This window comes from Lepidothrix coronata, unplaced genomic scaffold (genome assembly GCF_001604755.1).
Source record: "Lepidothrix coronata isolate B3197 unplaced genomic scaffold, Lepidothrix_coronata-1.0 Scaffold189, whole genome shotgun sequence".
In the NCBI taxonomy this organism is placed as follows: Eukaryota; Metazoa; Chordata; class Aves; order Passeriformes; family Pipridae; genus Lepidothrix; species Lepidothrix coronata.
In genome coordinates this window covers 1,773,680-1,797,319 of record NW_016690369.1, presented here as the reverse complement: position 1 = coordinate 1,797,319, position 23,640 = coordinate 1,773,680, and the positions used below count along the sequence as shown (strand labels likewise).

At 57.1% G+C, this 23,640-nt stretch overlaps 1 protein-coding gene and 1 long non-coding RNA gene across 2 annotated transcripts in view; one reads left to right on the top strand and one right to left on the bottom strand.

Annotated features, from left to right (window-relative positions):
- KSR2 (kinase suppressor of ras 2) overlaps positions 1-10,338 on the top strand; it is a 96,396-nt gene extending 86,058 nt beyond the window's left edge. Inside the window, exons 12-15 of the mRNA XM_017831321.1 lie at positions 1,308-1,441; positions 5,453-5,584; positions 9,167-9,296; positions 10,201-10,338. Of these exons, the coding sequence (XP_017686810.1) occupies positions 1,308-1,441; positions 5,453-5,584; positions 9,167-9,296; positions 10,201-10,338 (534 nt within the window). The remainder of the gene's footprint in view (positions 1-1,307; positions 1,442-5,452; positions 5,585-9,166; positions 9,297-10,200) is intronic.
- Positions 10,339-13,064: 2,726 nt separating this feature from the next.
- Positions 13,065-16,097, bottom strand: LOC108505406. Its single transcript, XR_001877493.1, has 4 exons — positions 15,848-16,097; positions 14,196-14,239; positions 14,000-14,106; positions 13,065-13,173 (listed from the first exon to the last, which is right to left on the bottom strand). It is a non-coding gene; the product is annotated as an uncharacterized LOC108505406 (long non-coding RNA).
- Positions 16,098-23,640: the final 7,543 nt, after the last annotated feature.

The following is a 23,640-nucleotide window of genomic DNA, read 5'->3' as shown; positions in this document are numbered from 1 at the left end:
CTGGAATGCTGTCCCTCGCTCAACCCTGGCACTTTGTGAAGGTGACGGTGACATTTGAAAGCAGTTTTTTAAATCTCATCATTATTTCATATGCTGGGAACTGGGGACCCCTAATTAATCCCGGTGCCTGGAATGGTCCTGGCATCCAGCTGCAGCTGGAGCAGCTCAGAGCCAGCCACAGCCTCCCTTGGCAGAGGCTCTTCAGGATTTGACTGCTACGGGGTGCAGAGAAACCCCTGTAACTTGACAGGTCGGGGTGTTTTCAGTTTGCCTTCCCAGTTTTTCCAGGTGGTGGAATTTGGATCGTGTCCTCCAGCCCCGCATCGGCCACCAGCTGAAAAAATGTGCTCTTCCTCCCCACCCTGCGCGGTTAATGGTGATAGATGAAAAGATCAGGCCTAGGATGGATGGATCCCCGTGGAAATCCAGCTAATAAATCCCCCTTGCCAGTGACAGACAACCCATAACTCGCTCTTAAGCAACAGCTTGCCGGCCTGTTGGGCATCGATCCTCCCGCAGCCTCCTCTACATCAAGTTTTTCCCTTAGTCTGCTCGGGAGAACGAAAAGTGGGCCAGCAACAAAATCCCCGAGGGAGCCGGGATGAGTGTCTTTTATCCCCCTCCCCGTTCCCAGCGCCGGTTACCCCGCGGAGCCGAACATCCGCCGCGCGGAGCTGCCGGCGGTCGCCTTGATTTGCCGGCGCCGAACGAGGAGCGCTCGGATTTTCCCACCCGTGGCCTTTTTTTTTTTTTTTTTTGCATCATTAGCAATAATTTTAATTAACCGCCGACTCGTTTTTTTTCCTGGGGGAAGGGGAATTAAGGCGAGGGCTCCTGCGAGGAGCTCGTTTCCGGGCCGATGGGGCCGGCGTGCGCTTCGGAAGCGCCGACGGCTCAGCCGGGGCCTCGCGTTGACTTATTACCCTCCTCTCCCTCCTCTCCGAAAGAGAACGGGGGCGAAAACATCATCATCATCATCCATTTCCCAGCGGAGGATTTTCAGGGAAGTGGCTGCTGGTGTGTGGCTCGCCGCTAATTTCTCTCGCGTAATCAATTAATCAGGAAGATGAGTCGCAGCCGAGACGCCCACGCCCGTCCCCGCCAGCACCGCACGGTGCCCGTCCCCTGCCAGGGATCCCTCCAGACACCTGCCCTTCCTGCAGGGGTGTTTTTTGGGATGTGTGGCTTGGATGTGCCGTGGCAGCCCCGGCTCTCCCTCGGGGGTCCCCCCGCTCGGGTGTTATCCTCTGGGTCTGTGCCGCTTTTTTAATTTTGGGGGGTTTTTCTCTCTCTCTTTTCCCTCCTAGGGAATGGGTTACCTGCATGCCAAGGGGATCCTCCACAAGGACCTCAAGTCCAAGAATGTTTTCTACGACAATGGGAAGGTGGTGATCACCGACTTCGGCCTCTTCAGCATCTCGGGCGTTCTCCAGGCGGGCAGGTAGGACCTGGTGTGGGGGAGACAGCGGAGTTCCTCCCTGTGCCCTGCTGAGCTGGGCACGTTGGGAAGGAGCCCAGAAAGCCCTTCTGTGCCTTTCTGTGTCTGCAGCCTTGGCAGGCAGGAGTTCAAGGTGCCTTTGAGTGCCCTGGGGCTGTTTGAAGCCCGTTGGTTTTGGTCAGTAGGAAGGAACACGATGCCCTGTGTGAGTCTCTGTGTCTCTTGGACCCAACCTCTTCCCATGGGATGCATCATTTCCATGGCCAAACCACCCTGCAGCCGTCCTGGGGATGCTCCTCAGGCTGTGTTTCTCTCTGGCAGGTTCATCCCTTGGCCTTTCCCTAACATATCACTAAAAACTCCTGGAATCTGCTTCATCTCCTGACTGGGTGAACTGGTTCCATCCCTGTGCTGTCCCTTCACTGCTCTGGTGACATTTTGGGTGTCACAAACATCTGGCTGTGGTGTCTGTACCGAGCACAGAGCAGGACACAGAGAAAAGCAGAGCCAAGCCGGGGACATTTACAGCACTGTGACATTTTTGGGGTCTCCGAGGGTTTAAATCCAAACCAGTTGGTAAATGTTCCTTATGAAACTTCCTTTTCCCAGCGCTCTGGGGGGTTTTCCAGCTGTAGGCAGGGCAGGGCAAAAGAGTTTCAGCAGCTGGGGAAAGGAAGAAAAGCAAAGCTGGGAGGGGGGAAAGGAAACAGAAGTGGGGGGGAAAGAAAATGGAAAATAAGAGCATTGCTGACTTTTCCCACCTTTTTCACCAAACCCTTCGTGTCAGAAGCAGCACAGGAAGGTTTCCTCCGTGGAAATGATATAGTTTTCCCAAGTTCCCACATGATGAGGTCCAAGGATTAGAGGAGAAGGTGGTGGCTGCTTCTCTCCATCCCCCGTTGCTCGTGGTGGATGGGCAGCCAGGCTTCCCCTTCTGCCTGCACAAATATCATCTGCTTTGGCACAGGCTCAGCCAAAAGCTTTGGGAATCCGAGAAATCCCATCCAGAGTGGGTTTTGCCTCTGGTTTAGCAGCTGGGCGGGGGGTTTGGGGCTCAGGTCCTGCCAGGATGGAGGCACAGCTCATTCCGGCAGCGGGAAGAGGATTTGGGCAAAAACGTCCCCAGTTTTGCCAGGAATCTTTGCTGTGAAGGTCAGAGATGCTCTGGAGAGGAAATGAGGGATGAGATGCTGGGGGAATGGGGTAGAGGACGAGGTGGGCAACGCGTGGCCATCCCTGCTCAAGACTGGGGTGTCACCTGGGGGGTGAAGTCCAGGGGATAAAATCCAGGGGATAAAGTCCAGGGGATAAAGTCCAGGGCAGGGAGGATGGCCAGAAAAGCAAGGCTGGACAGAAAATGAGCAGTGTCTGGAGAGAAAAATTGAGAGAATGAGAAAATCTCTGCCCTGAGGGGCTTCCAGCATGGCCGTGGGTGGAACATGCTTTCTGCTGAGGGAGAGCTGAGAGAAGGCTCTTCAAACACCACGGATTTTGAAGCAGCAAATGTCTGCAGGTCAGCTTTGCAGGGTGGGTTTTCTGCTGGTTCTGGTTCCTCCAGAAGAAGAAGAGTGGTGAAGCCCAGTTTTGGGTCCTTGGAGGCTTGGACAAACACGTGTGGAGAAGGCAGGAAATTCTGCAGGTCAGGTTAAGGGTGGTGACATTTCAGCTGTGAATGAACTCCAGACCAGCCTGGTTTAAAGGGTTTAAAATACTTTCTGCAGAGACCTGGTGATTTGGTGGCTTCTCCTGGCGAAATCAGATTTATTTCTCCATTATTTAAATGTTATTGGGCTCGGGAGGGCTGATCTCTAATTAGGAGGAGTGTGAGGAGCTCTTGCTTTACCTTGGGGGTGACTTGTCCTTGGGGGGGACTTGTCCTTGGTGGGGACTTGTCCTGGGTGGGTTTAGAAGCAGCTCAGCAGGTCGAGCTCTCTCCTGCCCGTGGCAGTGGCCGTGTGGGTTGGGCAGTCAGGGCAACTTTTGTTATAAAACCTGAAGTTCCTGCCATTAAAACACTCTTGGGATGACATTAAAGCTCAGCCCCCGTTGCTGGAAGCTCGTAACCCACAGCTGAGTGCTCAGAGCTCTGGAAGGGACGATGGGTGGATCCAAACCCTGTCCCTGGAGCATCCCAAGGCTGAGCCTGAACGCCCCTCGCGGGATATCACAACCCCGAGCTGCTGAAATGAGCACAAATAAAAGCTCCGGGAGCAAAGCCGGCCTCGCTGGGGGGTGGTGGAGCAGATCTAAGTGCTGCCCACTCCATCCTGCTCCCCGCTGCCCGCCCGGGGCGGGGATGGCACCCACCGGCAAGGACGGGGGAGCTCCTCCGCATCCTCCCTAATTGCCCAGGTGCTTAATGCTGGCTTGTAATTAAGAGCTGTGCGGGCTGGAGGATGGTGGGGGGAGGAGCTGAAAGCCTCCCCTCTGTGCCAAAGTGCTCTTTTCCCGGCGGCTCCCGGGGCCGGAGGGGCCGCGTCTCGCCGGAGCCGCTGATTGCGGCCGCGGCTCCGTCACAGCGGGGGGAAGAGGAGCCCTCCAGACCCCGGAGGGGGCAAGGAGGCCTAATCAGTGATTCCCTGGGCCATCAGTGTCCTTCCCTAAGGAGGGGGTTCCTCCTCTGGTGGCTGCCAGATTTCTAGGGGATGCCTCGGGATGGGGATGGCTTTGGAGACAGGAGGATCCGGCCGCGTGGGAGAAGTTGTGGTGGGAGCTTGTCCTGCTCTGAGGGTGGATGGAGGTGCCTGTGCCTGGGTGGGGGCCCCTGGGCTCTGGGATTTTGGCCCAGGCTGACGTTCAGGAGGACAGATGTCCCCCCAGCCATCCTTATCCCTGGGCATCCCTGGTTTTAGGAGGGCTCCGAAGCACAAACGGGGAGAAATTCCTGACAGAGGCTCTTCCTTCTCCATCCCAACATGACATGGGACAGTTTTTGTTGCCTCTTGCTGCTGAGTTTGGGCTCAGACACACGGTCAAGCTGCTTAATGTGTCACCCCCAGCAGCGATTCCTGCCTTTTCTCCCTGCCCAGGGGCCATTTTCAAGCCAGTGGTGCATCCTGGAGGATGTAAAGGATGAAGGAGCAACCAACATCATCCTCAGGTGTTGGCCAAAGTGTTTATACCGAGCAGGGGGAGCTCGAGGAGGTGGAGGAAGGACAGCTGAGGTTAAATGAGGGGCTGTTAATAAAGCCAGGCTGCTCCTGTGGGCGATGGCATTGGAGGGTTGGACATGAGGATGGGCTGGAGGGGCTGTTTGGGGGCCAAACACCTGAAAACACCCATTTCCAGGCGATTATTTCAGGGTGGGTTTGCTCGTGGTCCCCAGTCAAGGGGAGGTTCAAATTTGGAGTGAGACTCTCCCTAAATCTCCAAATCCTCCTGTTTTGGTTAATGCATCAGGATGGCTCCAGGCAACAGGATCTGGAGCATCCTGGGCGTGCCAGCCTGGCATCATCTCCCCCCTGCATCCTCCTGGGGTGGTACCAACAAGGAAGTGTTGGGATGTGGGATGGGGACATGGAGAACTGGGGACACAGGTCCTGTTCTGAAATCAGAAAACCTTCCTGTTGTGGCAATGGACAAGGGTGGCTTTGGGGAGCAGGGTCTGGAGCATCCCAGTTTGGGATGGGTTTGTTTAGTGGTCCCCAGTCCAACACCCTCCAGGGTCAGCTCAGTGTCAGCACTGGGGGAATTCCCCCCCAGCAGTGCTTTGCCCCCGGGGCTTTGAGGGTGTTTTGGTGCAACAGCCACACCAAGAGCCCTGTCAGACCCTACATCCCCCTCAGCTCCCCCTCCCCACCATCCTGTGCTCAGATTTTGCCCTGCAGCCTGGCAGGGATCAATGCACACCCGTCACGCCGACGTTCCTCAGAGCGAGGTTAAAACCTGACTTTGCGAGGATGACAAAGAGAAAACCAGGCTTAAACGCCGTGGGCAGAGGGTGGCAGGGCTGGGGGGGCTGCCTGGCAGTGGTGACGTGCCCCCCGTGGTACCCCTGGCTCCGTGTTCCGGCAGGAGGGAGAACAAGCTGCGCATCCAGAACGGCTGGTTGTGCCACCTCGCCCCCGAGATCATCCGCCAGCTCTCCCCGGACACCGAGGAGGACAAGCTGCCCTTCTCCAAGCACTCGGATGTCTTTGCACTGGGGTGAGTCCCGTGGCATGGGGGTCCAAAGGGCTGCACAGAACTGGTGGGGACGGGGACACCGCCTGCTTGTCCCAGAGCCGAGGGGACGCTGCCTGTGGGAACCCCCCAGGCTGGGCTGGGAGCACCTTCCTGCTTTGAGATATTTGGAGTGAAACCCTCCCTCCACCATCAGAGCCTCCTGGTTTGGCTGTGGGCCAGGGTGGCTTTGGACAATGGGATCCAGAGTATCCTGGCAGTGCCAGCCTGGCATCATCTGTCCCCTGGATCCTCCTGGGGCAGGTACCAGGGTACCAGCCAAAAGGTGCTTGGATGTTGGATGTGGCTGCAGGGGGTGGAAGACACAGGTCTGGGAGCTCCTAGACGTGCTGATTCTCCCTAAATCACCAAATAACCCTGTTTTGGTAATGGACCAGGGTGGCTTCGGGCAACGGGATCTGGAGGATCCAGAGGATGCCAGCCTGGCATCCTCCTCCTCCTGGGGAGGGTACCAACAAGAGAGTGCTTGGATGTTGGCTGGGATGCAGAAGGAAGGGGGTGCAGGGGTTGGGGACACGGGTCTGGGAGCCACTGGATGCCCTGATTCTCCCTAAATCACCAAATCCTCCTGTTTTGGCTATGGATGGCTTTGGACAATGGGATCCAGAGTATCCTGGGAGTGCCAGCCTGGCATCATCTGTCCCCTGCATCCTCCTGGGGCAGGTACCAGCCAAAAGGTGCTTGGATGTCAGCTGAGGATGCAGAGGATTGGGGTTGCAGGGCTGGGAGCCCCTGGACATCCCAATCCTCCCTAAATCACCAATCCTCCTGTTTTGGCTGTGGACCAGGGTAGCTCTGGACAACAGGATTCTGGGAATGCCAGCCTGGCATCATCTGTGCCCTGCATCCTCCTGGGGGCAGGTACCAACCAAAAGGTGCTTGGATGTCAGTTGGGGATGCCAAAGGTTGGGGACACAAGTCTGGGACCCTGGATGCCCTGATTCTCCCTAAATCACCAAATCCTCCTTATCTGGCTATGGAGCAGGGTGGCTCCTGGCAACAGGATTTGGAGCATCCTGGGAGTGCCAACCTGGCATCATCTCTCCCTTGCATCCTCCTGGGGCAGGTACCAGCCAAAAGGTGCTTGGATGTCAGCTGAGGATGCAGAGGATTGGGGTTGCAGGGCTGGGAGCCCCTGGAGATCCCAATCCTCCCTAAATCACCAATCCTCCTGTTTTGGCTGTGGACCAGGGTAGCTCTGGACAACAGGATTCTGGGAATGCCAGCCTGGCATCATCTGTGCCCTGCATCCTCCTGGGGGCAGGTACCAACCAAAAGGTGCTTGGGTGTCAGCTTAGGATGCAGAGGATGGGGGATGCAGGTCTGGGAATCCCTGGACACCCCAATAGTCCCTAAATGCCAAATCCTCCTTATTTGCCTGTGGATTAGGGTGGCTCTGGACAACAGGATCCGAAGTATCCTGGGGCTGCCAGCCTGGCATCATCTCTCCCCTGCATCCTCCTGGGGGCACAAGAAGGTGCCTGGATATGGGATGGGGATGCCACAGCTGGAGAACACAAGCCTGGGAGCTCCTGGACTCCCAGATTTTCCCCCTCACCCAGCTGCAGGGAGGGGCTGGTGGTGCCTGTGCTGCCAAAAAGCCAAGAAAAGGAGAATTCCTGAGCCTCCCTCAGCGACTCCTGCCCTTTGTCTGCCCACAAACCTCCCTCGGGGCAGGAGCCCAATCCCACCCCGACAAACCCACGGATTTTCCCCGGGGGATTAATTTTCTCATGGATACCTTAAAGGCTGGGGGGATTAGGGTGCGTGGGCCCCTTAGAGGAGGTGATATTTCCATCAAACCCAGCGTTATTACAGCCAAAAGGACCTGCTTGGGGTTTTTTTTTTACCCTCCCCGAGGCACAACCTCGGCACGAAAATAAAGAAGGAATTAAGGGGTCGTACGGAACAGAGTGAGAGTGGGTTGCTGAGCCTTGCTTTGCCCTTTTTCTCCTCGAGTGTGAGCTCTGCCTGTGCGTAAAGCACAAGTTTCCTTAAAAGATTAAAAGATTTTCCCCCGTTTTCCCTCTTTCTTGTTTCTGCTGCCCTCGGTTAAGCCCTGGAGGCTCACGGATGATCCGGAGGGTTATTTGCTTCCCACGAGGGATTTGTGGGATCAGCGACAGCAAGAGGAAAAGAGCTTTTAAAGAAGGCAGAGATGTTAAATTAAAGCGTGTGAGGGTGGTGCAGAGCAGGGGGCTGAGGCTGGTGGTGTGTCCTCACCAAAACCCGAGAGATCCCATCGATAATTAACATTTTGACGTGTGGTCTCCTCGTGCAAAGAGACACGGAGCAGCATCCTGCTCCCTGGGGCACCTCAGGGGAAACGCAGCCCAAATATTTTGAAGGCATCCAGAAGCGGGAAGGTGAAAAAATAATCCCCAAACTCCCAGCTAGGAACTTGAATGAAGGGGTTGGATGTGCTAAATCCGACTGGAGGTGCGCGGAGGCACCTCCGGAATCCCTGAGCCTGCCCACAGGATCCACCCCTCCCCAGCCCCCACCTCCTCTGCACCCACAGCACCAATGTTACTGCCACGTTATTCAAAATTTTTTGGAGATTTACAGCCAAACTGGGCGTATTTTTCCAAAATCAGAAGAGCCCATTTCCAAAATCAGGGAACGTCCCTGTCCGGGAATGATCTTACATTTATCAGACCCCTTCTGCCAGATTTTTTCCACCCTGATGTCATTTTAACCCTGTTTCTTGCTGCTTTAACTGGTCGTGACGGCATCCCTGGAAGGGAAAAGCAGGTCCATGGAATTTGCCTTGGACAAGAGGGGCGGCACCGCGGGAGTCGGGGCTCATCCAGCCTCTGGATGCCAGAAAACGAGGATGCAAAAAACTCCCAGGGGGAAGCGGGGGCGGAGGGCCGTGGGGGCGGCTGCCAGCTCAGCCAGAGACACCGTTGGTTTGGGATATTCCCTTGGATCTGGGATTCCTGGCGGAAGGGAGGGCTCGGTGCAGTGGCAGATGGCCGGGGGTTCGCCTGTGCCATCGCCCGGTGAGGGCACCTGGGACGGTTCTTGCCACGGCTTGGACGGGTTTTTGCAGCTTGGAAGAAGAAAAAGGGGAAAAACCGGAGTGCAAGTGGATGGTTGGGCTCGTCCTTCCCTGGAGGGGGTGTCGGGAACACCAGCCCAGCAGCGGGAACCTCCACGGGCAGAGGGGCAAAGTGTCACTGCGGCAGGGTGGGAGATTCCCACTGGATGGAACAGGATGTCTGGAGGCTCTGCCTGGACCTCCAGGCAGAGGATGGACCTCCCCTATCCTCCTTCCCACGGGTTGGGATCATCCCTGGTGTGGATCAGGGCTTGCTCTGGGTCAACCCCTCCGTTTTCCATCCGGAAAATAGGAGAGGTGAGACCTCCGTAACGAGGGCTGAGCCCCTCCGGTGTCATATCCAAGATGAAGCGTCTCCTGGATGTCAGGGATTTTGGAGCGGGGAGAGATGGTGGGGGTGGGTGCAACGGGCAGACATCCCCGCACCCCGAAACGCCTCCCAGCTCCTCCATCTCCCTCTAATTCCCGTTGTGTCCCCGCAGCACCATCTGGTACGAGCTGCACGCGCGGGAGTGGCCCTTCAAGACGCAGCCGGCGGAGGCGATCATCTGGCAGGTGGGAAGAGGGATGAAGCCCAACCTCAGCCAGATCGGGATGGGCAAGGAGATCTCGGTAGGTGTGGGGGGGGAGGCGCTGCAGCTCCGTGGGGGTGTGTGGGGAGGGACCGGTGCATGTCCTGGCTGGTGGGTCCTGGGAATCTGCACATGGATGTGGTGATGGAGAAAGGTCCTCGTGGGATGGGCACATCCCCTCCATCCCAAATCTTCCCAAGGATGTGGTGATGGAGATGGGTTTTTGTGAGATGGGCACATCCTCTCCATCCCAGCCCTTCACAAAGATGTGGTGATGGGGACAGATCCTCATGGGATGGGCACATTGCTCTCCATCCCAAATCTTCACAAGGATGTGGTGATGGAGATGGATTCTTGTGGGATGGGCACATCCCCTCCATCCCATCCCTTCACAAGATGGAAATGGTGTCCTCATGGGATGGGCACATCCCCCCTTACCCCAGATCTTTACAAGGATGTGATGATGGAGATGGATTCTTGTGGAATGGGCACATTCCCTCCATCCCAAATCTTCACAGAGATGTAGTGATGGAGATGGGTTCTTGTGGGATGAGCACATCCTCTCCATCCCAGCCCTTCTCAAGGATGTGGTGATGGAGATGGATTCTTGTGGGATGGACACATCCCCTCTATCCCATCCCTTCACAAGATGGAAATGGGTCCCCATGGGATGGGCACATCCCCTCCATCCCAAATCTTCCAAAGGATGTGGTGATGGAGATGGGTCCTCATGGGATGGGCACATTCTCCCTGTCCCAGCCCTTCCCAAGGATGTGATGATGGAGATGAGTCCTCGTGGGATGGGCACATCCCCTCCATCCCAGCCCTTCCCGAGGACGTGGTGACGGAGGTGGGGTCCCTGTGGTGTGGATGTTAGGCACAGGGGTCATGGTGGGCGAGGGACTGGCTGGGTTTGCTCACCCCCCCACCCTGTGTGGCTGCAGGACATCCTCCTCTTCTGCTGGGCCTACGAGCAGGAGGAGAGACCCACCTTCACCAAGCTCATGGACATGCTGGAGAAACTGCCAAAGCGCAACCGCCGCCTCTCCCACCCCGGGCACTTCTGGAAGTCGGCAGAGTAAGTCCCTGCCCCTGCCCGGCCTTCCCTATTCCCAGATTTTACTGTTGGGGGGGATGCCCTGCCCAGGGGTCCCTCCTCAGACCTGCAGCTTCCAGGTCTCTTCTTCTCCCATGGCCAAATCCTGCTCTGTTCCACCGCTCCGGCTTAGTCACATCCCTCCGCTTCAGGGAACGCCAGAAATGAGTCCCCAGCCAGGGATTCGGGATCTGCCCTGTTGGAAACAGCAGGAAAAAGGCGGAACAATCACTTAGAAACTCATTTTCTTCCCTTGAATTTGTCATATTGTGACAAACAGAACCAAAAGTCTCACCCACGCAGGGCTTGCATTCAGGGGGGGTGTTTTTCCTTTCTCCCGGCCTGTGGAGGCTGGAAATGGGGATGGAGGGAGGGAGAAGGATGTGAGCTGTGGGAGAGGATGCTCCAAGCATCCCTCTTGCTCCTCCCTGAAGGTTGGAGATGCTCATTTCTCCTGCTACATCTGATAAGAACCTTCCTGGCTGCCTTATCTGTGCAGCCCCAAGGTTACGGGCACACTGGAGTGTCCCCTGTGCCACCTCCTGTCCCCACACGGGGCTGAGCAGCACAAAGCCCTCGGTCAGATGGCCCCTAGATCACCTTGAACATAAGTCATTAATCGGGGGGGAGTTAATTACCAATCCATGCTGGGAGCAGGCACCGGGGTGGCCCTGGCAGCCGGGCAAGGGAAGCTGAGGGTTGATGGCCCCCAAAGCAGCAGGTTGTGGAATTGCTCCGTTGGGTTGGGGAAGGTTTTTGCCATCACCTGCCATGGGCTGTGGCTGCCCTGCAGCTCCCTCTTAATGACCAGCCCCCTCCTAATGACCAGCCCCCTGTTTTGCTAAGCACAAGTGGAGGGAGGATGTCTCAGCTCAGCGCTCGTTTTCCATCCGAGCTGATTCCTTCCACAGGGACTCAGCTCTGGCTGTTGATCCTGGTCTTGGCTTCCCTGTGGGGTCCCTGCTCACCCGAGCTGGGTGTGGTACCCAGGGCTCTGCCACCCCTGCACCAAGGGAATGGGGGACAAAACCCCCTCGGGGGTCCTGGACGCACAGGGATGGGGGTGAGGTGTGTGGAACCCAGCAAACCCCCTGGAGATGATGCACCAGGAGAGCCCAACCTGGGCTGGCACAGGGCAGAAGTTCACAGAATCCGAGGATCAACGAGGCTGGAAAAGCCCTCTGAGATCATCGAGTCCAACCTGTGACCCAACCCTGCCGTGTCACCCAGCCCATGGCACTGATGCCACATCCAGAGTGTCCCTAAACACCCCCGGGGACGGGGATTCCACCCCCTCCTGGGCAGCCCCTTCCAGTGTCCGATCACTCTCTCTGGGAAGAACTTCCCAATGTCCAACCTGAACCTCCCCTGGTGCAGCTTCAGGCTGTGCCACTTTTTGGGAGGGGGCAGCTCCACCCAAACCTGATTGAGGAGGTTTTTTTGCCGTGAGCCGCCCCACAAACCCCGCGGTGCCAAAGCCAGCCCCAAGTGCTGACTCCGCTCGTTGTGTCCCTCGCAGGCTGTGACGGGAGGAGCCGAGGGACGGTGCCTTCCTCCCCCAGCACTTCTCCTCTTCCTCTCCGCTTCCCACCCCGTGCTGCGGAGGAGCAGCGGGCGCCGGGGGCCGACGGCGGGACGGGAATGAGACGGGAATGAGACGGGAATGAGACTCTTGCCCCGCACGTTTCGCCCCGGGAAGCCTCTGCGAGGGCTGAAGGAGCCGGAGCGGCGGCCGAGCCCCGGGAATGCCCGGCTGTGGTGGGATGGGCTCTCCGCGCACACGGGGTCGGCCCTGGGGTCGGTTCCCCACCGAGCAGGGGTGACCCACGAGGCAAACGACTTCAATTTTGGGCTCCTCTGACCCCACCCAGCGCTCACGACGCTCGGCTGGGGGAGGGCTTGTGTTCTCGGTTCTCCGTGGGTTTATTTAATTTCCCTTATTTATTGCCTTTATTTTTATTTTTTTTTTTTTAACGAAAAAAAGGGGGAATGTTGCTGATTCCCGAGTTCAGCACCGGAGCCTGCCGGGGCCGGGGAGTGCCGCTGCTTTTAGCTGCACCCCCCGCGGGGAAATGCATCTGGAGGAGCCCCGCTCCCCCCACGGCCCCTCGTGGGCGGCCGTGACCTTTCACAAGTGGCTTCTCTACCTCCCAGCCGTGTCCACTTACGATTCCCCCCGCGGGTCTCCCTCCCAGCGGGACACATCCCCGCATTCCCGAAGTGTGGCTCATCAGCCGGCCTTGACCTCTCGCCCTCCCCGCCCCTGCTCCGCTCTTGCCTTCTCCCTCCCCAAATTCCGGCTTTGGGGGTGCTGAGGGGGCTGAGCGGAGCCGGGCTCGGGCTCATTCCCCTCTTCCGTGGCCTTCCCTTCGCTGCTGGAGCTGGGAATGCCAACAGGCTCTGGTTGTACAGAGCCTTTCCCCTCCCAGCCCCGCACGTGGGACGATCCCGGCTGAACGACCCATTTCCCCCTGCACGCTCATCTTCCACCTGCCAAATCCCAGCCCTTCCCAAAGAAACACTCCTCAGGCAGCAGCTCGGAGCTGGGGTTGCCATCGGAACGCCGTGTGCTGGCATTTCCCTCTCCCACCAGCTCAGGTGGCCCCTCCAGCCCGTCAGCTGAGCTGCCGAGCGACAGATGATGGCAAATTGCATTTCCAGGCCCTCATTGAGCATAATTGCTTGACAGGAACCATCCTGGATAATTCAGTTGGAGCCTCAGTTTAGCTTTAATTTGGAGACACGACGAGGCTGTGCAAACTAACCAGCCTTGGTTTGCTTGCTGCTCTCCTCCAGCTCTTCCTCGCCGGTGTCTGAACCACTTCAGCATAAGTAAAAGGAGATTAGAAACCTAATTGGAGCCGGGATGAGACGGCACTTTAATCGTGGGGGCGTGCACGAAGGTGCTTTGATGTCTTAAAATTCCCACACGTGCTGATGTGTGAAATCTGAGGTGGGCAGGAGCGGGGTGGGGGTGAATCCAGCCCCAGATGGGGCACAGGGTGGGGCTGGAGGAGTCTCCTGCTGATGCTTTTGGGACATGTGCAGTCACACCGGAGCTGGGATGAGGCAGGATCGCCTCCTTCTGCCTTTGGTGCTGAGGCCAAGTGGGCTGAGCAAGGGAGGGCGGGATGAGCCCCTGTTTTGGGCTGATTGCCCCCTGCCCCAGCAGCACAGGCGGTTTGGGGTCCCTGAGTGAGGAGCATCCCCTCGTACCATCGATGCAGGAAGATGCTCCGTGGCTGTTCACCCTCTGCCTCCTCCACATCCCGCTTTTTCCCTTGCTAACACCCCCCCCCCATCTTCATCCCGCCCCAGAGCAGAGCACCAAGGTCCTCTGTCACCCATCCTGCCCATCCCAAGCCCTCCTGCTGCCTCCCCCGTGCCCGTGCTCGTGCCATAAACGTTGCACTAAAGCCTCAGAGTCTCTCTGAGGTTTCACCAATGCCTTCACCCAGGATGCTCCTGAGCTCTGGGGCAGGGAGAACACCCCCCTTGCCGCAGGTTTTGGCTGCCAGGGGGGCACGGGGAGGTCTCACCACGAAATCACCCGGCCCCAAAGCACGGTCAGGTGGGGAGGGGTCGCTGGAGAAAGGTCGGTGTCCTTGTGGCTCCGTGGGCTTAGTTTCTGAGCAGGAAAAACTCACCTTTCTTGGTGAGAGGAAGGTGTTGGAAGGATGAAGGAGGTGATGCCACGGGTGCTGCTCGTCCCCAGGGGTGGCAAAGTGCTGTGGCCTGATGGATGTGCAGGTTTCTGGTGGAAGGGACAGTGTCCATCCCGAAGGGCTTGCTGTGGGTTTGCTCCCTGCGCCCCAAGTCCTCACCTGGCCTGGAAAGTCTCACCTTGGCACGTCCCCCTGTGGGCTCTCCCAGCTGCTGATGGGCACCTGATGGATTTTATGGGCCAAGAGTCAAGGAAACAAGGGAACTGAGCAGTCTGTTGGTTTGGTTGGTTTGGTGTCAGGTCCTCACAGGGCTCTGCTGCTGCCTCGGCCACACAACCATGGAATGGTTTGGGTGGGAAGGGACCTTAAATCTCATCCCATCCCACCCCCTGCCATGGGCAGGGACACCTCCCACTAGCCCAGGTTGCTCCAAGCCCCGTCCAACCTGGCCTGGAACACTCCCAGCAAAGTGGCATCCACATTCTCTGGGCAACCTGTGCCAGGGCCTCCCCACCCCCACAGTAAATTATCTCTCCCCGACCTGCTCTCTTTTGGTTTAAACCCATTCCCCTTGTCCTGTCTCATCCCCCCTCGTCCGTGCTTTTTCCCCACTGGATTTTGGGCATCTGAAAGGAGCTAAGTGTTCCTTCTAGCCAACAAATATCACCAAATCTTCCCTCTTCCCACCCTCTTTGTCCCCCTCTTCCCTCACTGGGGCGTCTCAGCCAGGCCACGAGCAGAGCTGTCACACAACAGCGTGGATGGCACAACAGCTGCCCTGTATTTATCATAAATCAGCTCAGAGAAGCAGCTCCTTCCCTTCCACTCTGTTCAGCAGTGGTGGTTCAGGCAGCAGTGTTATTTGCATCCTGCCTTCTTATTTTTGAAAGTCTTAATTATTAAAAAAAAAACCCAACCACAAACCACCAAACCAACAAATCTTACTTTTTGGTTGCCTTTGTTGTTGTTGTTCTTTGGGTTTTTTTGACTCTGGCTTTGTGAGGGTGGTTTGGTTTTTTGTTTTTTTTTTTATCTCCCAGTTTAAAAATATCCAGCCCTTCAGCAGGGAGAGAATGTAGGAGAAGGTCTCCAAAAAACCCTCTAACAGGAGATCCTAAGGAGGGAGAAGGTCCATGCGGTGGCTTGGTCTAGCTGTGTGAGCTAGAGGAGAGACAGGGCTGTTTCTAGAAGTGCCAAGTGAAAGCAGAGCTGGTTTGGGCAGCAGTTTGAGACATCAGAACCATCAGAGCTGGTTTGGGCAGCAGTTTGAGACATCAGAACCATCAGAGCTGGTTTGGGCAGCAGTTTGAGACATCAGAACCATCAGAGCTGGTTTGGGCAGCAGTTTGAGACCCCAGAACCATCAGAGCTGGTCTGAGCAGCAGTTTGAGACATCAGAACCATCAGAGCTGGTTTGAGCAGCAGTTTGAGACCCCAGAACCATCAGAGCTGGTGTGAGCAGCAGTTTGAGACCCCAGAACCATCCCCATCCTCGGGGTCTGTCCCCAGGCCCTTGCAGCAGAGATGTTCTCCTGGCCCAGCCCTCCAGCTCTCAGCTGCTTCATCCTTTCAGTCGCCCTCCGAGGCTCCCAGAGATCCCAATCCTTGACTGTGCTGCTGCCTGGGGGTTTTTCCCGGCGTTCCAGTGCCCATGGGGAGCACCACGTTTGGGGGTGGGTGGTGCAGGCACTGCCAGCCATGGGAGGGGTGGTGCTGCGGGGCCCAGGAGCACCACGGCCTCCTCTGGCTGCCAGGTGGGATCTCCTGCTCCGGCTTCTCCTCCTCTCCACCTTTGCCCACAAATGGCCCCAAACCTCGCTGAGCCCTGACCGGGCAGTTCCTGGGTATGATGAGCTCAGAGTCCACCCCCTGTGACTTCCATCCGGTCCTTGGCCATGGCAGGAGATGACTGAGGTTTCGGAGGGAGGGGAGGCAGGACTGGATGTCTTGGAGGTGGAGGAGCTGCTCAACCTTTGTTAGATCACAGAACCATGGAACAGTTTGGGTTGGAAGGGACCTTAAAGGTGACCTCATCCCAACCCCCTGCCATGGGCAGGGACACCTCCCACCAGCCCAGGTTGCTCCAAGTTTATCCAACCTGGCCTTGGACACTTCCAGGGATCCAGGGGCAGCCACAGCTTCTCTGGGCAACCTGGGCCAGGGCCTCCCCACCCTCCCAAGGAAGGATTCCCTCCCAGTATCCCACCTAAACCCCCCCTCTGCCAGTTCAGGACGCTCTGGGCGAGCTGGTGCCTACGCCCCGTCCCTTTGGCCACGCTGAGGAGAAGGGCTCTGTGCTGGGGGGGCCCTCAGACGTTGTTTTTCCCCCCCAAGTGCCACCAGTGGCCGGTGCTCTGCCGGGCACCTTGGCTTTTCCTTCCTCCTTTCTTTCTCCCCGTTTATTTATTTTAATTTATTTGTATTTATATCTCTATTTTTTTCTATTTTTTTTTTTAATTTTTATTTTTTTTTGGTTGCCAACAGCGATTCCTGGGGAAGCTGCAAGAGCCGCCTTTCATTTCCAGCCCCTGTAAAGTTTCCCTTCCTTGTCAGAGGAAAAAAAAAAGTTACATTTCCTTGTACATAAGGTATATATAAATATATATACATATCTCTATATGTATGTATATAGATATATACATATATAACGAGCTCTAAATCCTGTACAGTTTCCAACTGAACTTGATGGCCTGCTTTGTTTTCTCCGTGTTTTCACCGTTGCAGAATGAGCTGACTTTCATCTCCCTTTTTTTTTTTTTTTCTTTTTGGTGCCTCTTCCCCCTTTTTTCTTTTTTTTATAAATATATACAGAAAAATATATATATATACATATATATATATTTTGTCGTCGTCGTTGCAGAACTGGAAAAAAAAAAAACAAAAACGAGACAAAACAAAACAAAAACAAAACCAAAAACCCAACGACAAACAGTGAAAAAAAAAACAAACCCCAAACCTTACAAATCAACCCCTCCAAAAAAACCCAAACAAAAAACGACAGAAGAGCAGCGCTGAGAAAGGCACGATGGATGTCCCCCCGATGTAAATTTGTACAGTGACGATTTCTAACGTTTTCTACACTCGCAGAAAAGTTATTTATAATTTCCGCTGTCCGACTGGGTGCGAATCTCTGTGACCTGCAGACCTGGATCGCCGTTTGTTCCCGTGGTTTCTCGTGCAGTGTTTGGTGAGGTGACAGTGTATGAATTATTTATGCCAATAAAAAAAAAAAAGGAGAAAAAAAAATAAAATAAAAAAAAAAACAAACAACAACCGACCAAACAAAACGCCTCGGAAAAAACGTTGTTCTTCCCACCCCCCCCTCCCCACCCCGTGCTGCTCCCTCCCTGCCCTCTCCCTGTCACATCCCAGGAATATTTGTCCATGGTGGGGGCTGGGAGACCCTTCCTGCCTTCTCCTTGTCACATCCTGGGAATATTTATCCATGCTGGGGTCTGGGCCACTCCATCAGACACTCTCTGCCCTCTCCTCATCACATCCTGGGAATAGTTGTCCATGCTGGGATCTGGGCCACTCCAGCAGACCTTCCCTGCCCTCTCCTCATCACATCCCAGGAATATTTGTCCATGGTGGGGGCTGGGAGACCCTTCCTGCCTTCTCCTTGTCACATCCTGGGAATATTTGGCCATGCTGGGGGCTGGGCCATTCCAGACCCTCCCTGCCCTCTCCTCATCATAATCCAGGAATATTTGTCCATGCTGGGATCTGGGCCACTCCAGACCCTTCCTGCCTTCTCCTTGTCACATCCTGGGAATATTTATCCATGCTGGGGTGTGGGCCATTCCATCAGACCCTTCCTGCCTTCTCCTTGTCACATCCTGGGAATATTTATCCATGCTGGGGTCTGGGCCACTCCATCAGACACTCTCTGCCCTCTCCTCATCACATCCTGGGAATAGTTGTCCATGCTGGGATCTGGGCCACTCCAGCAGACCTTCCCTGCCCTCTCCTCATCACATCCCAGGAATATTTGTCCATGGTGGATCTGGGCCACTCCAGCAGTCCGTACCTGCCCTCTCCTCATCATAATCCAGGAATATTTGTCCATGGAGGGGTCTGAGAGAGCCTTTTTGCTCTGTCCGTGTCATATCCCAGGAATATTTATCCATGCTGGGGTCTGGGCCACTCCATCAGACACTCCCTGCCCTCTCCTCATTGTATCCTGGGAATATTATCCATCGTGGATGTGGGCCACTCCAGCAGACCCTTCCTGCCTTCTCCTTGTCACATCCTGGGAATATTTGTCCATGCTGGGGGCTGGGCCATTCCAGACCCTCCCTGCCCTCTCTTCATCATAATCCAGGAATATTTGTCCATGGTGGGGTCTGGGAGAGCCTCCCTGCTCTCTCCTCATCCCATCCTGGGAATATTTGCCCATGGTGGGTCTGGGCCACTCCAGCACCCTCGGGAGCACCTCTGACCCCGCGATGCTCAGAGGGACACACGGCGCTGCCCAGCCCCCCTTCCCTCTGTCCCGCTCTCAGCCCATCCCGTCGAGGCTTATAATTCACGGGGAACATTTGGATGGGAGCCGCAGGGAGACGCAGCAGCCGAAAATACGGGATTTGGGCAAAGGCTGGGCCGGCAGCAGCTGACTCTCCGCACGGCTCCGCTCGGCAGCGGGGCTGGGTGGGCGCCGGGCGGGGGGATGCTCCTCCCCAGCCGGGCCCCCCCCGGGGATGGCTGAGCCCAGAGATGACGCTGGAGGCTCTTGGCATCTGCTGCTTTGTTTGTTTGCTTCTCCCATGCTGTTTTACTGGGAATGCCACCATAAATCTGCGGGACGGCCCCTCGGAAAGCGGCGGCGGTGGCTGGTGGGGCTGCTGGAGACGGGGGAGGGAACCGCGGAGGGTTCGCGGTGCTTTCCCCCCTCTCCTTCCCTCCTCGCTGTTGCCCGAGCACTTGAAAGGTAAAATAATGATGGCTCCCCATTAATAAACCATGAACGCTCCACACTTCTCCCGTCGAGGGCTTTTCATCTTTCAAAGCCTGCAGGAGCTGGGAACCAATTAAACCAGGAACAGCCCGGGCGGGGAGCGGGGCAGGAGCCATCTGGGGGGATTTTCCTGGCAAGGATGGAAAGGGACTGCTGGGATGGATCTCCAAGAGGAGGGAGAAACGGGATTTGGGCATGAAGAGCCACCAGTCGATGCCCTCTCCACGGCGGGCACCTCCCTGGAGCCACCGGGGAGCCACCGGCGCTTCCACCCTCGCAGTTTGTTCGCAGGGGGTTCCCCCGGTGCGGATCTGGAGGGCTGCCACCGGTCTGGAGCGTAACTGGTTGGCACTGGTGTGTCACTGGGCAGCCTGGTGGCTCCAGCACCGCAGGGACAGAGCTGCTGATTGCGAGGCTGAGCCCCCGCCGAGCCCAGCACGGCGACGCTGAGCTCGCTCCTGGCTCGTGGCTAATGAGATTCCAGCACCGGGACGGCGAGGAACGTGCAACATATCCCCAAAACAGCCTTTAATAGTGGCTTTGGAGGATCGGAGGAGCCTTTGAATCCACATCTGCATATCTATCTGCATGTGTGTGCACGGCAGAGGCACAGGCACACGCACACGTGTCCGTCAGCTCCTTCGTGCTGGGGATGAATCACGAGCCATTAATATTTCACAGGCAAAGGATAACTGCAGGGAGTGAAAGAGGAGCTAAATCCGCAGGACAGCAGCTCTCGCTGCTCCTGGGTGACCCACCTGGGTGTTGCTGGCATTGCCACAATCAGGGTTCAGCCAGCCCTGGCTGGGGCGAGTGGGTGCCAACATCAAACAGGGCTTTGCTTTGGGTTATAACTGACTTTTGGGGTCAGTTATGGTGAGGGAGACCTGAAGGCACCTCTGTTTTCACCAGCAAAGGCGGCTCCAGGTACATCCCATGTATCCCAAATGCTGCTTGGGAGACCCTGGGTACACAGATCATGGATACCTTACCACAGATACAAATTTTCCTTGAACACCGCCCAAATTAATGCTTTTGTTGCCCTGAATTTCAAAACTAGGATGTATAGGCACCAAGGTGGGGCTGTCGGACCTGGCCACTGGCCACCAGCCCCTGCCCACCGCGGGGCCCGGCGCTGTCACTGCTGTCACTGCAGGTTCGGGTTCCCCTCCCCGCTCCGTATCAGCGGGAACGGGAGGGAAAAAAAAGGCTGGCGTGGAGCCGAGCCCTGACCTGGAGGGTGAGAACAGCGGTGGCCCCCAGGCAGCGCTGCCACCAGTCCCAGCCCAGCGCCGGGGGGGTCTCGGGGAGGGCCGAGCAGCAGAATCTGCATTTAAACAATAATTTAACAATAATTCCCACAGCGCTGGCGCTGCAGCCGGAGCCAGGATGGGGCTGGGGGGGTCCCGCACCGCTGACCCGGCCCGGACCATCCCGCCCGTGCCGGTCCTGCCCAGGACGGGCTCCAGCCCGGGCTCGCGGCAGAGCCCCACAATGGGATATTGTTCGGAGCTGTGATTTATGTTTCCTCCCCAGGCTCCTCTGGGCTTTCTCAGGAGCTGCTGGAGCACCGGGCTGGGCCTTTCCGGGCGGGCCGGGGTGGGCTGAGTCCCCCGCAGCCCCCCCAGCAGCGACTGGGGGGTCCTGCCTGGGTGAGGGCACGGGCTGGGGGGGTAAAGCTCCAGCCCTTCGTTAGGGCTTGATTAGCTCATTACGGGCTGTCCTGTGCCCGGCTGGGACAGCCCGAGCCTGCTCCACCACGGATGTCCCGGAGACATCCTGGAAAGCATCCTGGGGGCTGCGGGAGCCCCGGGGAGCCCTGGGCTGCCGCCTGGCCATCCACGGATTAATTGGCCGCTTCTGTCGCGGCCACCCACCCTTTAACAGGATTGTTGCTCTGAGCCAGAGCAGAGCTGATCCCGCTTTGCGGAAAGACCCGGCTCGTTAGCGGGATTAATGCCAGCCAGGGCATGGAAAGTCGCCGCCCGGCGTCCCCCGGGGTTTTCCATCCTCTCCTGCCCACCTGCTGGGAAGGGGCTGCCCTGCCCGAAGTCCCCAAGCTCCCGCCGTCCCATTGCTCAGCAGATTCCCTTTTCCTCACCTCTATTTTTACGCTGCCCTCCGGGACAGAAACCCGAGCCCCGGGGAGCGCAGACGCGATGTGAGCTCCCGCTTGGCTCCTGGCAGCCCTGGGAAGGAGGAGTGATTCCCAATTCCCAGCTTTTTGCCCTAAACTTCGCGCCTGCAGCCTCCTCCAAAGAGCTGAGCCGTGCCCTGGGCAGCAGCAGGTACAAAAACTGGCTGGAGGCTTTCCCGTGCCCCACAGCTACGGATTTGTCCCTTGTTTTTTTGGGATAGGGTGGCTTTCTGTGCCTGTGCAGCAAACCCTGGAGGGGGGGGGTATTGAGGGCACCCCCTCATTGTTGGGTGTGCTGGGAGGTCCCCGTGGTGTGGGGAGGGGTCTGGGATGCTGAAGGTTCCCCTTGGAAGACAATTCCAGCTCAGGGTTTGTGCCTGGGCTCCGGGAGGGCTGCGGGATGTGGGGTGGGATTTGAGCAGCCGGCACCGGGAGAGCGGGGCCAGAGGAGAGGTTGTCCCACCTCTCCCACCTCAGAGGTCGTCTGGCACCTTTCCTGGCACGTCGGGGTGCCAGACACCACCGCGGGTCTCTGGAGGGCACGAGGGAAACCCTGTGCCCCCCACCCAAGGGACAGCCATGGGGCAGGGACGCTCCATGGGACCCGCTGGCTCCGTGGCCCCATTTCCAGCCGGTGGAGAGAAACATCCCAGAATCCCGGCAGGTCCCAGGCACGTGGATGAGCCTTCAGCCTCCTCCTCCCTTCCTGCTTGGCCAGCAGGTCCTGTGGGGAGAGCTCAGGAGCAGGGCAGAGCCTGGCAGCACGTGGTGCCATGTGGGAATGCTTTCTGGGAGCACTGGGATGCTGCAGGCGAGACCGGAAACCATTTTTTCCACTTTTCCCACTTTTTACAAGCTCCTTCTGCACCAGTCCTACCACGATGGCCCCCAGTCGTGCAGCAGCTCCGCAAGCTCACGGGAAGGTCTCTTGGAAAACCACCCTTTGGGAATACCTGTTCTTCTCAGGAGGCTTTTTCCCACTGGGATCGGTGTCCCTGGGTTGGGTTTCAGCTATTTTTGGCCCTGTAAATCTGATGGGTGACGATGCTCATGGCTGTGAGCGTGTGGCAAAGTCCCCCTTGGCACGATGGGTCCTTCCTCCACACGGACAAGCTGCTTTCTCTTTTAGGATTTAATCTGTTTTAACTCTTATTTCCAGCTCTTTCCTCCATCCGTCTCCTCTTCCAGCACCCTGGATGGGGACTGCTCCTTGATTACCCCTTGCATGGAGGGTTTTGCTGCTTGAATTATCCCACAGCATCCTCCAGTGTGGGGATCAGTCCCTGTTTCCTACCTGGAACCCCCAAAACCCGACACATCAGGCTGCTTCCCAGTTAATTTTGCATTCCCAGCGCTGCATCCATGCACCGGGAGCAACTCGTGGTGGCATTGGCTCTGCACATCCTGAATCCACAGGGATGTGGGAAGGCTGTGGACTGGGAAGGGGAAGGTTTGGCAGTGAGAATCCCTCTCTCCATGGCTGGGCAGACACCATCAGTGGTTTTCCCTGGATCCTACCCCTGGGCTCGGCTCCGAGCAAAGGAGGCTTGGCTGCCTGGGGTGCTGGGAGGAAAATGGATTGCCCCATTCTCCACGCTCTCTCCCACACCTTAAAAACAATGCAGCTGGCAGGAGAAGGGCCCCTGGGTGCTGTTCAGCCACCCACACCTCCCAGGGAGCACCGTGGGACTGTGTTCCCAGGGGAACAGCACCACAGCCACCCCTGGAGCCAGCGGTGAGAGCGACCTGGGCTGTGCTGGGGCTGCTGGGGGGGTGTGCCAGGGCTGGGGGGGGTGTGCCAGGGCTGGGGGGGTGTGCCAGGGCTGGCACAGGGGCTTGGGGGGATGCTGAGGAGAGTGCCTGTTGTGTTGGGGGGGGGGAATTTGGGTGCTGAGTGCCCGGGAAGGTTGTGCTCCGCTCCTAAAGGGGGAGAGGAAAACTGCTGGGGAGGATCCAAACAGTCTTGTCAGTAGAAATAGGGTGGGGAAGGCAAATGGTTTGCCTTCAAATATTTGGGAAGGTGATAAAACAGCAGTTGGCCCAGTGGGAGCTGCTGACTGTTCCTGTCTGGCTGCAACCCCAGGGTATCCATTCACCCATCCATCCATCCATCCATCCATCCACCCATCCATCCATCCATCCATCCATCCATCCATCCATCCATCCATCCATCCATCCATCCATCCATCCATCCATCCATCCACCCATCCACCCATCCATCCATCCACCCATCCATCCATCCACCCATCTATCCATCCATCCCTCCATCCATCCATCCCTCCCTCCACCCATCCATCCACCCACCCATCCATCCCTCCATCCACCCATCCATCCATCCCTCCATCCCTCCATCCATCCATCCAGGGCTCCCTCCTGCCCTGCTGGAGGCAGTGCCTGTGGTTATAAAAATGGCCTGTCCATCAGTGCACAGCACCTTTTCCAACTGCTGAAACCCTCCTTGTTTCCATGAAGCTGGTGGGGGTGGATCCTGGGAATGCAGGGCTGGGGGATGTAAGAGCAGAAGTGCTG